Source organism: Leucoraja erinacea, chromosome 19 (assembly GCF_028641065.1).
Source record: "Leucoraja erinacea ecotype New England chromosome 19, Leri_hhj_1, whole genome shotgun sequence".
Lineage (NCBI taxonomy): Eukaryota > Metazoa > Chordata > Chondrichthyes > Rajiformes > Rajidae > Leucoraja > Leucoraja erinaceus.
Window position 1 is genome coordinate 5781095 of NC_073395.1, and position 18639 is coordinate 5799733.

At 41.3% G+C, this 18639-nt stretch overlaps 1 protein-coding gene across 2 annotated transcripts in view; it reads right to left on the minus strand.

Annotated features, from left to right (window-relative positions):
* Positions 1-18639, minus strand: part of LOC129706142 (structural maintenance of chromosomes protein 1B-like) — a 179686-nt gene that overhangs the window by 26872 nt on the left and 134175 nt on the right. Inside the window, exons 1-9 of one of the 2 annotated variants that reach the window (XM_055650157.1) lie at positions 18421-18637; positions 17395-17583; positions 16878-16990; positions 14605-14808; positions 11690-11928; positions 10992-11250; positions 8174-8314; positions 5539-5621; positions 3812-4019 (exon numbers count right to left, since the gene is read on the minus strand). In XM_055650157.1, coding sequence (XP_055506132.1) covers positions 3812-4019; positions 5539-5621; positions 8174-8314; positions 10992-11250; positions 11690-11928; positions 14605-14808; positions 16878-16990; positions 17395-17583; positions 18421-18529 — 1545 coding nt within the window. In that variant the 5' untranslated portion in view covers positions 18530-18637. Of the gene's footprint in view, positions 1-3811; positions 4020-5538; positions 5622-8173; positions 8315-10991; positions 11251-11689; positions 11929-14604; positions 14809-16877; positions 16991-17394; positions 17584-18420; positions 18638-18639 lie in introns of those variants that run through there. The other variant, XM_055650158.1, reaches the window with a different exon arrangement.

Below are 18639 nucleotides of genomic sequence, written 5' to 3' on the forward strand. Positions count from 1 at the left end.
AATTGGCGAGTTTAGAAGAGTTTGCTCTCGACTCATACTCGCAGCATGGTCGACACGAGGTCCTAGGAGGTCTTTGTAACTCACCTTCATGCTCGAGAGTAGTCCCCGTTTGCTCGAGGCCAGAGTTAGGTTGCGCCTTTTTTTTTAGCATGCTGAAAAATGCCCACGAATAAAAAAAGGTCACCGTGGAAAAAATCGATATTTATTTTACTCGTAGGTTTAGTCGAAGTAGGTCGTAGTAGGTCAGCATGTTATCCGCAGGTAATCTAAGGCAATCGAAGGCAGTCGAAGGTAATCAAAGGTAGTCATAGATAGTCTCCAACATAGTCGAAGGAGGTCTTCCACACAGTCAAAGGAGGTCTTCAACATATTCGTACGAGGTTCTCTACATAGTCGAGGAAGGTCGAAGGAGGTGTTCTACTTCGGCGATACAACACGACCATGACACTTTTTCATACTCTCCTAAACTCTTCTACACTCGTAAATTAGGTCCCCGCAGTGGGACAGGCCCTTCACTGTGGTGGCTGTTTATGTTATTTTAAAATGTATTTTGTGTGTTCCGTTGCTTTTTATTTGTATGACTGACTTGGCAAATGAAATTCCTCTAATGTTGCAAAACATGCTTGGCTAATAAAGTATTATTGTATTGTAAATCTTTTCTCGAATACAGAAAATTGCTTCCAATAATGTGCATTGCATGCTCAAGAGTTACTTTTATAATTTTCAGCATTTTATGTATGATAATGTTAGCACACTGAGTGGCGGACTGGCTTGCGAAGCAAAAAGGGCTGTTGAGCCAAAACCAAAGAGGCCGACATCAGGTAACGCCATGTTAGTTGGAGACTCCATTGTGAGAGGTACGGACAGGGGTTTCTGCGGCAACAGACGGGATTCGAGGATGGTATGCTGCCTCCCTGGTGCCAGGATCCAGGATGTCACGGACAGAGTGCAGAAAATCCTCAAGGGCAAAGATGAACAGCAGGAAGTGGTAGTGCATGTCGGCACAAATGATGTCGGAAAGAAGGGGATGAATATTCTGCAGCGTGACTTTAGAGAGCTTTGAAAAATGTTGAAAAGCAGGACCTCCAGGGTGGTTATCTTCCAGTTCCTCGTGCTCGTGCTGGCGAGAGCAGGAACAGGGAGATACAGGACCAGAATGTGTGGCTGAGGAACTGGTGCAGGGGGCAGGGATTTGGATTCTTAGACCGCTGGGATCTGTTTTGGAGTAAGGGGGAACTGTACAAAAGGGACGGATTGCATCTTAACAGGTAGGGGACCAACATTCTGGCAGGCAGTTTTGCCACTTCTGGCAGGCAGGTTTTAAACTGAAACACTGGGGTGGGATGGCAAATGGGATAGTCAAGGACGGAGTTAAAGGGAAAGAGAGTAAAGGGATAGTTAATGACCCCAGAATTAACGGGAAAGAAAGCTCACGAAAGGATAGGAGAATATGGCCAAGTGTAATAGGGATCGATGTGAAAGGTGAGATGCGTAAGGAATTAAAAGTATTGTATATGAATGCGCGAAGTATAAGAAGTAAAGTAGATGAGCTTGAGGCTCAGTTAGAGGTTGGTAGATATGTCATTGTGAGGATTACTGAGACGTGGCTGCAGGTGGAGCGGGCCTGGGAACTTAATATTCAGGGTTATACATCCTATAGAAAGGACAGGCAGGTGGGCAGAGGAGGGGTAGCTCTGCTGGTGAGGGATGGAATTCAGTCCCTTGCGAGGGAAGACATAGGGACTGACGAGGTAGAGTCACTGTGGATTGAGTTAAGGAATTGTAAAGGCAAGAAGACACTAATTGGTGTTATTTACAGACCCCCAAATAGTAGCCCTGATGTAGGGTGTAGGTTGCAGCAGGAGTTCAAACTGGCATGTAACAAAGGTAATGCCACTGTGGTGATGGGGGATTTAGACTGGGAAAATCAGGTTGGTTCAGGACCCCAAGAAAGAGAGTTTGTAGAGTGCCTCCGAGATGGATTCTTAGAGCAGCTTGTAATGAAGATGGCCAGAGAAAAGGCAATTCTGGATTTAGTGTTGTCCAATGAACCAGATATGATAAGAGAACTGGAGGTAAAGGAACCGCTTGGAGGTAGTGATCATAATATGAATAGTTTTAATCTGCAATTTGAGAAGGAGAAGGTTAAATCGGAAGTGTCAGTGATGCAGTTGAACAAAGGGGACTATGAAGGCATGAGAGAGGAGCTGGCCAAGGTAGATTGGAAAGGGATCCTAGCAGGAATGACAGTTGAACAACAATGGCAGGAATTTCTGGGTATAATCCGGAAGACACAGGATCATTTCATTCCAAAAAGGAAGAAAGATTCTAACGGGAGTAGAAGGCAACTGTGGCTGACAAGAGAAGTTAGGGATAGAATAAAACTAAACGAAAAGATGTATTACACAGGAAAGAGGACGATGGTGGAAAGGGTCAAGACATTCAAATTCCTGGGTGTGCACATTTCCGAAGATCTTTCCTGGTCCCAGCACACTGATGCAATTATATAGAAAGCACATCAGCGCTTCTACTTCCTGAGAAGATTATGGAGAGTCGGCATGTCAAAGAGGACTCTCGAACTTCTACAGGTGCACAGTAGAGAGCATGCTGACTGGTTGCATCATGGCTTGGTTCGGTAACCTGAGCGTCCAGGAGTGGAAAAGGATGCAGAAAGTTATAACCACTACCCAGTCCATCATCGGCTCTTAACTTCCCACCATTGAAGGGATCTATCACAGTCGCTGCCTCAAAAAGGCAGCCAATATCATCAAGGACCCACACCATCCTGGCCATACACTCATCTCTCCGCTACCATCGGGCAGAAGGTACAGGAGCCTGAAATCTGTTACATCCAGGTTCAGGAACAGCTACTTCCCCACAGCCATCAGGCTATTAAACTCGCCAACAAACAGACTCTGAACTGTAACAGCCGGCACTTTATCTGCTTATTTTGTGTGTATTGAACTGTACTGTTCTGTATTTTTGCTTACAATATTCTGTTGTGCTGCAGCAAGCAAGAATTTCATTGTCCTATCTGGGACACATGACAATTAACTCTTGACTTGACGATCCATAGATTGTATTGATGACATATAAGTGGGACAAAAAGAGAGAGGGAGCTAGATAAGGCTCTTAAAAATAGCAGTCAGGGGATATGAGGAGAAGGCAGGAACGGGGTACTGATTGGAGATGATCCGCCATGATCACATTGAATGGCGGTGCTGGCTCGAAGGGCCGAATGGCCTACTCCTGCACCTATTGTCTATTGAGAGTGGCAAGAAACCGTTTCTTTTCTTCACATATCAAGACTGAAAATTGGGAAGAATTACAGTCACTTACTGGTTTGCAAGGTCCATTTTCCCGTGAAAGAGCTCTGGCTGCCAATCACCACATAAAGGCAGCAGAATGGAATTAGTTACAAGGCCTTTTTGTGGAAATTTCTACATACAAAAATCTCCAAAATTATGCTACGATAACTGATCTTCCCACATCTGGAGCCAAAATATTTTCTTTTAGAGATGTAGGCTACTTACGCAGAACACTCTGGACTGTTACACATCACAAAGTCTAATCAGATCTGGTACCAAAATGTCAAAAGGTTCCCACAACAATGCAAATTATTGAAAGCAAGATTTGTGATGGTCAACAAGATTGAACAGTCACAAATGAGGGTTTCACAATCTCATTCTCAGCAATATAACAACCCGACCAAATCACAGGCCCAATATATTTAATTTAAATTAATTTGCAATATTTTAGTGATTAATTTGCAATATTTTAGTGGAGATCATTTGTTTGTGATGACACTTACCACAGAATCTGGATACAAACGTTTAAAACTCTCAAGTATCTCAGCTTTCCTCTGCTGGCGATGTCCTTCATGGTGAGCAATCCCAGCATTCTGTAGCTCACCAGCTACCTCATTTAGTTTTTCACTGACTTCACTAATACGTAGCTTTGCATTCTGTATTTCATTAGTTAAGTCTTCTTCCCGTTTTTTCTGCTCAGCCAGAGAAGCTCTAATTTTGAAAACATTCACATTTGGATGCTGGTATAAAATGCTACCTTGCAGAGTACTACTAGCAGACATATTCCCCATGATTCTATTCTACTATAGAAATTGCAAATAGAATCATCTTCTTCAATGTAAACAAACACACTAAAAACATGTTTTAAACAGAAAATTGAATTGCTACTTTGGCAACATCAGTTATTCCATGTGTCTCTCAATTCCCATCTACCCTGCAAATATTAACACCTTTCCAGCTCTAATGAAATGTCCTTGTCTCAGAAGATGTACTCATGTTAGTCATTGCCTCATGTAACTCTACCTTTGCACGTTCACGGCCTGTTATGACTGAGCTATTTTTTTTCATCGCCCCTGCCTCCATGCGGTTTTTTGGCAAGGTGTCCATCATTGACGTCTTCGCAGATCTTGAACGTTTTCTTTCTCTTGGGCACCCCCTTTGGGCCTTTTACCCTCCCTAGTTTGTTCATTCCTCTTCACTCACCCACCCCTCCTGACGTTATGCCCTGCAACTGCAGGAAGTGCAACACTTGTACATGCCTCCTCCTTCTCCACCATCCAGGAACCTACAAAGTCATTCCAGGTAAGGCAAAGATTCATGAACACCTTATCCGGTGCTCGCGATGTAACCTCCTCTACTGGCCAACCATTTTGCAGAGCATTTAGCCTGTATCCATAGTGGCCATCCCGAGTTCCAATTCCTGTTTCCCTTCTCCATCCTCTGCCTTCTCCACTGCCACGGTAAGGACCAACACAAATTAGAGGACCACCTGCATGAGTGATCTACAACCCAAAAGCATGAATATTGAAACTTCCAATTTTAAGGTCGCCTTCCCTCTGGGAATTTCCATTACAACTTTCTCTATAAAATTTCTCACCCTCCACCAGTCCTCCCATTTTTTATCCCCATTTCCACATCCCTTTCATCTCTTCATCTATTTTCATCCCTCTCTTGGTTCCATCCTCCATTGCTCACATCTTTCATCCTCATTCCAACCTCACAGTTCACCTAGAGTCTTCCCTCTCCCTCCCAATCTAGTTCTGGTTTCCATTACTTTTCTTACTTCCCCGATCCTAGCACTGGTAGAGTGTCCTTGCTTATCACCCTCCAGCAGCTGTCTCCACCATCCCAACCTTCTCCTCACCTGGCCCCATCAGCCTCTCCTTTTCTGTGTGCCTACATCTATCATCCACCAGCCTGCCTATAAACAGGATGACCTATCCATCATCCTTCTCCCCTCCTCTGTCCACCATTCCTGGCCTGCCTTCACATTGTGTGCTCATTTTAAATCAAATTATCAGATAATTTCCCTTCTGCTATTTATTATGTTTATCAGATAATTGCATACTTTTCTTCTGAGGCTGAAAAACTAATTGAAAGATAAAGCAAATACAAAAATTTATATAACAGAAACCAGTCTTAGAATTACCAGGTTATGCAAGTCTTTAGCTAACCTCAGCAAATAATCTTGTAAAAGATCTATTACTCTTTCCTGAGATTGAAGACCTACTTGCAGATATTAATATAGTCTTCCAGCTTTTCTGATCTTTTCACATAATCGTCTATTTCCAGCTCTGTGTGTCTAATTCGAACCTAAAAATGAAATTTGTCTATATATTAATATATTTAGTAATTGTTAAATTAGTATTGACAAAAACAGTTTACTAAAATGAAATCAATCCTGCAATGAAAATTCAAACGCCAATCTTAATTTTATTACCTTTCTCGACTATGCCTTTCAGTCTCTTAATTAACATCTTATTTCAGACCAAAAAATCTCACACAAGTGTAGATAAAATGCTACTATATTATAAACTCATTTCATCTTAACTCTTTAATTCAATCCTGGAGAATGGGTTTGTAAGTTTTTTTTTGCAAAGGTTGTATTCAGTGATTATTCTTACACATGATTATATGGGGATATTTGGCACAGTGGCAGGCCATTTGACTGAAAACCAGCATATACCATTAACTTTCCTCCCTACTTTGTACAAATAAGTAACTGTAGATACTGGTTTACACAAGAGGGCACAAAGTGCTGAAGTATCTCAGCGGGTCAGGCAACATATCTGGAGAACATGGATAGGTGACATTTTGGGTCAGGACCATTCTTCAGACTGATTGTTTGAATAAGGGTCTCAACCTGAAACGTCACTATCCATGTTCTCTAGTTTGGTAAAGATATTTCTTCTGAAATCAATGATGGATTTCTCTGAATTTGAAATGAATTAAGGCACTTCAAAGCCAAAGTACTTTTAAAGTGTCACCACTGCAAAACTGAAAAAGAAAATTGTGCAGAGCAAATGTTATAAATATTTATAATCTTATAAATTATCAGGAAAATAATGTTTTCATCTATTTTAGGTGTTGGTTGGTGAATGTTAGTCAGAAAACCTTAAAATCTTTCAATAGTGCCAGGGCAGTGAAAGGAAATATGGGGTCTAGATTTAACATTTTATGAAGACAGTACTTCTGAGCACTCTCTCAGCACTACACTGAGATTCTCGCCTGAACTATTTGTTCACATTTATGGGACAAAGTCGAATGTACCCATTGGCAATTACCTCAAACCATGGTGGCAAATCAATATTATGTCTGTGCTATCTATTTAAACAATACCCCACCTCCCACCACATTTCTATTTTCTTAAAACTATTTACCCTGTTTTCCCATCAAATATGCCAGCGGTATTACTTCCACCTCTCTCAACAGCAAAATACTCCAGTCTAATATAATCACGATAAAGAAATTTGAATTATCCTTCACCAAATTCTTTTGCCACATGTCAAAACCAGATTAAAGTCTGCAGAAATCTGAGAACCTTATTGAAGCCAATTTATAACCATGAGCAAACAACAAAAATAACTCAACCAATGAGTTGCGGTGGCGGAGTGCAGTTTTTGGTTTGCGATAAGCTGCTTATGGTGGCGGGAGGAAGTGGACAGGATTCTGGGGAGGGAGAAACTTTGATTGCATGTGAAATCGCGTCTCACTGAAATTACACAAGTAATCAATACTAGTTTCCATGCTGTCACCAGCAGTCTAATTTTGTATCAGGAACCACTTTTATTGAAATATCCACTGCCCAATAGTTCAGTCAAACATTGGGATTATCCTGTATTAAAGTGGGCACAGGGAATTTGTGTTCGGGAATTTCTGCTTCAGAATGCTGCAAGTCTGTTTGTTTTACAGACTGGACCAGACATTTCACTTTTTCTCAGCACAGCATGTATGAAATTTAATTTATTTTTTATAGAATGGAACACAGTACTCCTATACAGCATCGCCCCGAAAAATAGACCATGTGAATCCGAGGTATAAGTTGAATCACCAGATTTTAAAATCAGTGCGCTTTTCAGAGGGAAAATCTGCACTTCTCAAGAGGGAAATCTGGCTTGGGTAGATACCATCTAACTTACCTACTTAATTGTATTCTTTTTGACATCTTCCCTGAACCCATCTCACTGCTTGAAATTTTGTCCCATCCCATCAAGCTCAACCCTTTGTCAAAATTCCTTCCCATTCCACCCTCTAGCTTCAAGCCCCAATTCATGACCACAGGGCTCCAATTCATGACCACTGGTCCCAATGACACCCGCTCCAAGCACTTACCAATAAATAACCCAATGACGCTCTGGTCTTCACCCATGAAGACTTTACTCAGGCCCTAATCCAATAACCTGACCCCCAACCACTCAGCATCTCTTATCCATTATTCAGACATGGTCCCACACCGATACATTTCCCATTTTCTCTTGCAATTTCTACCATGGCAGAGTGCATGACTGCCTAAAGTGGAAAAGGATTTTTAAGTACAATCAGTTTCTTTGACCTTGATTGTTAATGATTTTTAAGTAAATGGTTCATGACAAAAATAATCATTGGAGGACTCAGTAACAATGGATTAATGTGCCAAATAGTTTACACAGATGTTTTTTAGAGGAATTAGGAAATTATGAAGGAATGAAACACAATTACAAGTAAAGATTTAGTCATTTAACACAGAAGTTGACAAATTTGCACACATTGCAAAAAATAGTCAAACTACCCTTTGTAATTAGTTTGCATTGATTACTTTCTGCATCTCAGCACTAAAATAAAAAGCCAGATGACGTATCTCTTATGCTCATATTTCATCTAATTACTTCCAAATATTTATGGTTTCTTTCTTCCAGTTCCAACTTGTCTCGATCAGACTTCTGTTCCAATCGTAACTTCTCCAGCCCATGGGTCATGGCAAACAATTTTTTTCTCACTAGTTCCTTTAGTTCTTTATATTCTTCTGCCTGAAATACAAATAAATTCAAAATATGTTACAGAAATATATATAATTTTCTTTTAAATACTTAAAACGTTTTAGATTACTAAGAGGTGATTAGTACTGCTTTCAATGGGTTGGATCTTCCATCAATTAGCAAGCCTGCCTTCAAAGACCACGAACATTTTCCAATCAAAGTAGACATTCACAAACATTCAAAAATATTAAAAATTACTTGATATTGTTGTCATTAAATTCTTGAAAAATTAAAACACCATTCTAAAATATTAGGAAACAATTACACCTAAGTACATTTAGATAAACTCGATTAGATTAAAAAATAATCAGTTTGCAATTGCTCATCTTTCTCTCGACAATCCTCTCCATTAAAATCGGCAGGATTTGCTAGCTTAACCTTGTGCATGCTCAGCAAGGAGATTCTTCCCTCTAGATGCCGTTAAATCAATAGAAATGTGCTCTTCCATCATTAATTATATTGAATCCAAGTGCAGCACAGTTGTCAGGTTCACTGCAATCCGCTGTATCGACATTCAGAACGTAGATCTTTTTTTTAAGGAGTCCTGAGTAAGTGTGTAATCCAGAATGCCAGCATTTAACTGGAAGATCCGAGCCGCAATGTTGACGAGTTTCCTTCATATAAATTACAAGGAAATAAATGAAAGATGCACTTTGTCCACTTGCCTGAACTATTCATTATCAGAAAGTCCATAGCCTTTAAAGAAATAATGGTCATTTATTATAAATTAAAGGGCTACATTTTAGATTTATGGCATAGTGTAACTCAGAGGAAATCAAAAATTAAGTACAGTGCAACTGGAAATGGTATTCTAACCCAACTCCGTTATTACCAGATGTCAGCAGATCTATATCGGTGAGACCAAGCGGAGGTTGGGCGATCGTTTCGCCGAACACCTCCGCTCGGTCCGCAATAACCCAGCTGACCTCCCGGTGGCTCAGCACTTCAACTCCCCCTCCCACTCCGTCTCCGACCTCTCTGTCCTGGGTCTCCTCCATGGCCACAGCGAGCAGCACCGGAAATTGGAGGAACAGCACCTCATATTCCGTTTGGGGAGTCTGCATCCCAGGGGCATGAACATCGAATTCTCCCAATTTTGTTAGTCCTTGCTGTCTCCTCCCCTTCCTCAGCCCCCCTGCTGTCTCCTCCCATCCCCCAGCCTTCGGGTTCCTCCTCCTTTTCCCTTTCTTGTCCCCGCCCACCCCCGCCCCCGATCAGTCTGAAGAAGGGTTTCGGCCCGAAACGTTGCCTATTTCCTTCGCTCCATAGATGCTGCTGCACCCGCTGAGTTTCTCCAGCTTTTTTGTGTAACCTCCGTTATTACCACATGCTTTCTAGGTTTCTCAACCAAATTTCATGAGAATGTCAATTTTAGCAACTTATGATACAAAATAAATACATTTAAAGAGGTTTGGGTTAATGGAGGCAAACAGAAGGGGAAATAATCCAAAGTAAATACTGCACCCAATTCACTGCCATTGCAAACCCTCCTCACAAACATCAGTGTACTGTGTCTAAATCAGGCGAAGTGTTCCACATGACTGTCAAGCACCCACCTGATGGGGACACATTCACAGAATCATTTGTCCATGACGATCGCAATCCCTGAATATGTCCTTTCTCGCCCGCACAGCAGACCCATCAGAGATCTGTGGTATATCATCAGGAAGAAGCCCAGGGAACCCTCTGGACGCAATGAAGTCTCACACATGAACAATGAACATTTCCTGCAGTTTTCCACTTAAGCTCCATCTTTGCACCACCAGCCAGTACAGTCACAACACTGGATAGAAGAATAAGGGCATAGCAGCAGGGCCGGATTTAGATGAAGAGAGGGCCTAGGCTATTCCACTTGTGAGGCCCCTCCCAATCCCCTATGTACGGCCCCTCCCAATCAGCCAATGAAGCCTATAGGTAAATCCGGCCCTGCTGAGGCCCCCCTAGATCTCTAGGCCCTAAACTTAAGCTTGTGAAGCTTATACGTAAATCTGGCCCTGCATAGCAGGAATAGATTTTGTATTCCTAACAATATGATGCCATGAGTAAAAGACCCCAATTATAAAACTTCTCATGGTCCAAACCTCTTAATTTGTAGGAGCAAAACAATTGTAATCTTTTTTTGTAGTCCCTCTCCCACAAACCCATCTGGACACCTGGAGTATAGCCTGGATGACGAGTAAACCTGCAGCTGAAAGAATTCTAATAAAAGGTGATTGTCCTGACATACTACCATTTATCTTACAGCTGCTGTCTGAACTGTTGAATACATCCAACATTTTATGCTTTTATTATGATCTGGGCTCACAAAAATACAGAATGTTGTTTATGTCTCCATTTATGTGCCGTTTTTGTAAAGGGTGTCACTAGGATGGAGCCAGGCTCCAGATCCACCCAAATACCATACCTGTACACAGCAGCATTCACCAGATATTCTAGCATGCTGGAACAGATTGGTACTTGAAATTAAAAAAATTTTTGGAGCAGCACAACCTCACCTTGTTATCAAAAAGGTTGGCCAGCTCAGGAAGCTGTTAGCAAATGCAATCTCAGTATAAATACTGACCCACAGCACGAGGGCTATTCTGTTTGATGGGAAAAAATTAAAGAGTCATTGATACAAAGAATATAAAATGTAAATGAGAACAGGCAAGTCGCACTCATTATTTACTTGGCTCTCTTCCAGTTCCATGCTGTGACCTCTGCTGCTTAGTTCTGCTTGCGCCTTTTCCTCATATTCTGTCCATAGTTTTTTCACATCTTCAAGTTCTGATTCCATTTCCTTCACCTCCTGCTGGTGGATGCTGTGCTGTTTTTCACAGTTTTTCATAGATTTTTTAGCCATCTCTACCTTCTTCGCGTGGTGCCTTGTGTTCTCCTTAGCTTTTATATAGCTGGGCCGCTTCTCATTCAGATTAGATTCATGGGCTCTGGTGTTAGGATAATAAAATAAATTAATTTATATATTGGTATCTATTTATACAACTGTATAGGTAAAAAAACAATAATTTGAATGGGTAACATCACATCATAATCCCTATTCAATGGCACCAATCGCAGCCTGCCAAAAATACCTCAAAATGTTTTAAACCTACAAATGCCAGAAGGATAAGAGCAGGACATCTGTGCAAACTCTTACAACTGCAGGTTCTTTTCAAATTAAAGACCAACCTGACTTCATCATCAATGGCTCAAAACTCAAGAGCTCTAACTAGAAAATGCTGTGTATGTGCCAAAACTTTGGATTTTAAATGCAAAAAATAGATATGCAATTTCAAAATCATCTTTCATTATAATGTCTAAGTAGGTATGATTGGCAGTTTAATGTTCAACACATATTTTGACGTATCTTGAGGAATAACAACTCACTTTATCTCCTTCTCTATTTGCTGCACCTCTCGGTTCAGTTTACCCATCTCTTTCTTCACAGTTTTCGCTTCTTCTTCTACCATGGCCTGCCTGATTTTCTGACTATTTATAGCTTCATTTTTTGCTTGCAGATCATTGCATAAATTTTCTATAAACATCTCGTTATAATACAAAAGGAAGAGATGCAACTGAATCTTGCTTTCTTTCAATTCTTCAATCAATACTTGGTAACGATCTGCCTGAGCATTTAATCACCAAAAAAAGCTTGATTATTCATTTTTTAAAATGGCAAAATTTAGATTGTAATGACAAACATACATAATAAAACAAAACATTTTAATCTAATTGGCTATGCATTCACCTAAATAGCAAACATCTGTAACAAGGGACAGACTGACTGACAAGTAAGTGCGAGCTAGCTATCCAATAATCCCAGGATGGCACGTTTGCTTTGAGAGTTGGGTCTCACTAATATGCGAAGCAGAATACAATGCCAAATAAATATCATTTGCTGGCACTGGACAAACATAGTACTGAAAATTCCTGAAGCTGACCTGGGTGTGGAAAATAGGATCAGGGAGCAAGCTTCCAAAAATGTTGAGACAATGGTGGAACAACATTTGTGAGGAGCCAGAATTTCCAACATAAAAACATCTCTATAAAATATTTATACATTTAAGCTATTAACTTAGAATTAAGTTAGATTTTTAATTTTAAACCTTAATAAATAAAGTATTTTTACATTATTGACCCAAGAATACATGAAAATTATCTGGTCCAAAAGCATTTCTGGCTGCCATATACTGCAGATTTGGGGTCCTTTAGATCTATAAATGAGAGTAACTAAAGCCTAAGATAGACACACAATGCTGTTTCGGGTCGAGACCCTTCTTCAGACTAAAGCCGACCGCTGGGTTCTTTACAAAAAGTAGTCTCTGATGAGTGGGACAGATAAGTCGGGATTCTTCAGTAGCTTCAAATAAATTTACATTTAAAAAATATTCTTTGAAGGCTTAACAATGGCCATTTCAGCTGCAACTTTACCCTTCTACTCTCTCAACTTTAACAGCCAATGCGGTAATCAAAGATTTCTGTCAATGGACTGGCTTAGGTGAGCCAGTTTACCTATACATCTGTTATTAACAGCGAAGCAAATAAATGTCCAACTAAGAAAAGGTCAAACTTGTCTACATCTCTGTGTATGAAGGAGCTGCAGATGCTGGTTTAAACTGAAGATGACACAAAAATCTGGAGTAGCTCAGTACATCTATGTTTATGTTCTGCAATAGCCTCTTGCCAATTTACTTCAACTCACACGAATATATACTTTGACTTCATCCTAAATTTTAAATATATTTATGCAATTCACCATATGACACCTTATGCAGCATGTTCCATCAATGGTTAGAATGTACAGTGAAGTAGGCACCATGCTTCACTAACATTAACAGCTGGATCCTAGTGGAAGAGGTGGACACCTAGAGGAATCGGGGTGGAGGCAGGGTCTGCTGCATGCTAGGAGGCCAGGTACTCACAAGAGGAGAAAATAACCACTGTTTGGATGATTCAAAACCCTAAGATCTTTGTTTCAGTACAGGTGGCTCTCAGGGTTAATGGAAAGGGGAGTAAATTCCATTAGCCATAACTTTAGTTATATCATTCAAACACTTAGTCTTACTCCAAAATTGATTCACATCTCACACCTTATACACATGTACACCTATGAAACCTGTGCACACTTCTCAAATTCTTCCTTACCCTCTTCTTTTTAAAAAGGTTCAGATGGTTGAAATATATTTTTAACTACACCCAACCCTCCTTGTTTCTCACACTTCAGAAACCCAAGATATACCAACTGGCCAGGTCTGAACAGCAGTTTGCAAAAATCCGAGGGAGATGCAGAAGAAAGAATACCTTTCCATGCTACTAAGCACTCACTTGCTTCAACCAGCACCTGGAAAAATTATAGGTAGGAAAGTACTGCAGATGCTGGTTTAAATTGAAGGTAGACACAAAATGCTGCAGTAGCTCAGCGGGACAGGCATCCCTGGAGAGAAGGAATGGATGACTGAAAAAGGGTCTCGACCCAAAATGTCACCCATTCCTTCTCTCCATAAATGCTGCCTGTCCCGCTGAGTTACTCCAGCATTTTGTGTCTACCCTGGAAAAATTATTATCATGCTGCGTAACACCTAAATGAATTGAATTAAAGAAGTGTTGTGGTCTTACAAAAAATAACATCCACTGTTCCAGAAAATCCGTCACACTAGCACCAACATCCTGAGCATACCAGATTATAGGTTTTACTGTGACTATGTGATTTTTAAAATTAACATTTAAATCTCAGCAACAGTTATTAACGACTGCTGTGTATAATGCCGCAGCTGCAGTCTGTTTCTGCACTGGTTAATTCCAACTCATCGGCAATGCATTTACATATAACCCTCGTTATAACGGACAATTGGGGAGCAAGGAGAATGGTGTCCATTATTGCCGATTTTCCACGGTAACCGAGTAAGGAATTCACTTCAACCACCTTTCGAATACAAAGTTCTCTTTAACAATAAAAAATATATTTTTGTGACTGCAAACAAAAGTTTGTTACATTGTTTAATAATCATTGCAACAAATGTCGATTGAAGCAATTGCTTATCAATTGCAATTACTTCCTGCAGTGTAACTAGCAGCATGTGTTCTTAAATAGACGGTGGTGTCAGAATACTGTGGGGATGTTTGTCTGTTATAACCAAAATCCATTATAAGGAGATCAGTAATAACGAGGGTAGACTGTATTTTGATTGCTTCGGTCAACATGTCTCTGCCAACAGCTAATTTTTCACAGGCTAGAACGACCCAGATTTTCATTCAACGTAATCATAACCAATTTAATCAACTATTTCAACATGACTAGTTACCTCTTCTTTCTCATACTTAGCATGTTTGCGCTCAACTGCTGCATTTTTCTTTTTATTGTAATTGAATCGAGCCTCTTCTTCTGCATCTAGCATTTCTTTCTTCTTCATATCATATTCACTGGACAATTCCCCCGAATTGCTGACTTGTTCAAACAATTGTGTTCTCTCTTTGGGTTTCTTCATAGCAATACTCTCTACAGCTCCCTGCAATATAAAGTTGGAATCTAAAGACTTGACTTGTAAACTTACGAGTTGTCCTTAAAAACAAAAGAGGTGCCGGGACACTGGAGGGTGGCAAATATTGTGCGTCTTTTCAAGGGCTGCAGGGAAAATGCGGGGAACTATAGGCCAATGAGCTTAACTGTTGTTGGAAAGGTACCAGAGCATTCTGAGGGATACACAGGCATTTGGATGGGCAAGGGCTGATTAGGGATAGTCAGCGTGGTTTTGTACTTGGGCGGTCGTGTCTCACATATCTGAATTGAGTTTTTTGAAGATGTGACCAAAAAGGTCGATGAGGGCAGATGAGGTGCATTTTTAACTAGACAGGGCTCGAAATTAACGGTTGCCCGGGTGCCAATGGCTACTTAATGACCTGCCGGGCAACCTAAAAGTCGTGTAATTTTGCCCGGCTTAGCAAGCACCCGGGACACCTGCCGTTCAACTCTGAGCGGGTCCCCCTCTCTATCTCTCTCTGTCACTCTCCGTCTCTGCCCACCATCAGTTTCCGTGTCCGGGCCACCGGGTCTCCGCTCTCCGCCGCTCCTCATCCGCCGGCACGGCTGACCGTCTTGCACATGCACACTGCCACCACATCCTCCCTTGCACATGTGCACAATCACGGCCAGCACATCATCGGCCGTCCTGCACATGCGCACTGCCACGGTAACTGGTCGGCGCCGGGCACTTTCTCTCTCTCTTTGCATTGTGGGAGATCTGGTCGACATTGCTGTCCGGTCGCCGCCTTGCCGCGACCGCTGAAAACCAACGCAGAATAACTCACTGGAGCTGGAGTAACTCTTGCTTCTTGGTTTCCCGGTCCTCCAAAATATTCTAAATGGAATTTAAACTGGAGGTGGGAATAGGAGGGGAAGGAGGGAGAAAGTAAGGACTGCCTGAAATTGGAGAAGCCAATGTCTATACCGCTGGGGTGTAAACTACCCAAGCGAAATATGAGGTGCTGTTCCTGCAATTTGCGGTGGGCCTCACTCTGGCCATGGAGGAGGCCCAGGATAGAAAGGTCAGATTCGGAATGGGAGGGGGAGTTGAAGTGTTGAGCCACCGGGAGATCAGGTTGGTTATTGCGAACTGAGTGGAGGTGTTGTGCGAAGCGATCGCCAAGCCTGCGCTTGGTCTCACCGAGGTTGATCACACGCTGAATAATCCAACCACATTTTTGTTTGGAAGTGGAAAGAAATAATAGAAATTGCATTCATTGCAACGTGTAAAAAGAGTTGAGATACTGTATTATAATTTTGCTGCATGTCATTGTGGCATATATTATGGCTTGATTGGTGAATATGTTTAGTTTGTGACTTTATTTGAAGCAGAAATAATATGTGAATGCTTCATTGAGCATAATTCCCACTGGTAACTACGCACTTCGTCCGAGCACATTTTCGCACACGTCATGCAAGCTGTCTTAAATGACCACCTAAACTGTAATTTGGCAACCTGAAAAGCTGCCAAGGTTGCCCGGCTGACAACAGAGAAACAAAGTTAAGTGAGAGCCCTGCTACACCCAACACTCCTTGTTTCTCACACTTCAGAAACCCAAGATGTACCAACTAGCCAGGTCCCAACAGGAGTGTGCAAAAATCAGAGGGAGAAGCAGAAGAATAGCTTTCCATGCTTTCCATGCTACTAAGCACTCACTTGCTTCAACCAGCATCTGGAAAAAATATAGGTAGGAAAGTACTGCAGATGTTGGTTAAATCGAAGGTAGACACGAAATGCTGTAGTAGCTCAGCGGGACAGGCATCCCTGGAGAGAAGAAATGGGTGACTGAAAAAGGGTCTCGACCCGAAACGTCACCCATTCCTTCTCTCCAGAGAAGTTGCCTGTCCCGCAGAGTTACTCCAGCATTTTGTGCGTATCAGGGAACATTTAGAGCTCTGCAAATGGCAATAGATGCTAAATCAACCTACTGATTGTACATTTCACAAAAGGTATTTAGAAATATGAAGACAGAGCTGGGTAAACGGGTTAAATAGCCTACTCCTGTTCGTACATTCCAAACATAAAAATAAATAGAAACATATTTTCCTTAATACCTGAAACACCAGGCAGTTTCTACCCTTCAGTAGAATGCCAATTTTTTCAAGTTCATTTGCGTATTCTGCTCGACTGATAGCTCTATCATTTAATCGAAATTCTGAAGAATTCCCTGACAAAGACAATGAAAACAGACAGCATTTAGCTTCCATATACACTTAGCTCATAATATTCTGTTGAATTAAGTATTTCAAGATAAGGAATACAAATACTGATGATAAAACTATTTCAAAGCTGGCAACACTAATCTTGACCCAATTCCAAGCTGGTTACATGGAACTAGACTTGTCTTTTTATTATTAAATGTCAAAAACATCCATAAATTATCAGTGTATAGCCAGATATTAGGAGAAACATATTAATGCAGATTGGCTGCCAAAAACAAAAAAATATTGCAAATCCTTAGTTGTTCTTAAAATATCTGGTGGCTGAATAAATATTCAAATAAAGGTTGTCTTGAACAATCATTAAATTATAACAATATAATGACAATAATATGATACTCCTTTCCTTTACCAATAATGGCTCTGGTAAATGAGACATCCTCATCATCTTCTATTGTGTACAGCATAGTGACCCTTGCAGTAGGTGACACAGGATGTCCTACATGAGCACCATGTATCAAGTCTTTCATGTGCTTCACTCTGAGATTAGCAGTTCTCTCGCCCATCACAAAACTGATGGCATCCATTATATTTGATTTCCCTGTTGGTGAAAGTAAAGGTGAAATCATTTTGTAAATATTCATCCTGCAAGAAAGTAATACAGCACTAAAAAAAACAAGTTAAGTGCTGCACACACACATATATCTTTTAGAAACAATCTCAAGTTGTTCTAGGCTGTTGGAGACAAATTAATTCTCCAAAAAGGCATAAAGTGCTGGAGTAGCTCAGACATCTCTGGGGAATAGATATGTGAAGCTTTGATTTGAGATCCTTCTTTATACTGATTGTGGTGGAGAGGAGGGGGGAGGGGGAGAGCTTTGTCCAACACTTCTCTCAGGCTCCGAGAACCAGGGGCCAAGGATTCTTGTGTAGGAAGGAGCTGAGATGCTGATAATCAAGGAAAGATGGAGCCCACAATGGTCCATTGTTAGCAATTGTTAACAATGGATCATTGTGGGATCCACCTTTCCTTGATTATCATTGCTGGCTTTGATTTGTCCTTTTGCATACTTTTCATTCATTTGTTCTTTGTACCTTTTCATTTCTCTCGTCCCTCTCCCCTGAACTAATCTGAATAAAAGGGTCTGGACGCAAAATGTCACCTATTCCATTTCTCCAGAGATGCTGCCTAATCCGCTGAGTTACTCCAGCATGTTGTGCCTCTCACCAGGGATCCGTTATCAGTTAAGGGCGTCGAAGGTTACAGGGAGACGGTTAGGTGAATGGGGTTGCGAGGGGAAATGAGCCATGTTTGAATGGCGGGCCAGACTCGATGGGCCGAATGGCCTTATTCTGCTTCTCTGTCTTATGATCTTGTGGACATTGGAACCCTTGAGAGGCAGCAAGCTGCCCACAGCCTCGAGACGCTGCTCATTACCCGATCCATTCGGGCCGATGATGCAGTTGAATCGCATGAAGGGCCCGATCAACTGTCGGCCTCTCCACGACTTGAAGTTTTCTATCACGATCAACTTCAAGGTTGCCATTGCTAGCGACGAATGCTGTTATCTAAGCGTGTAATGTTGTTCGGACAGTGTCAATCGCCCAGCGCCCTTTCCCCGTCAACGGACCACGACGACGACGACGACCCTGCAAA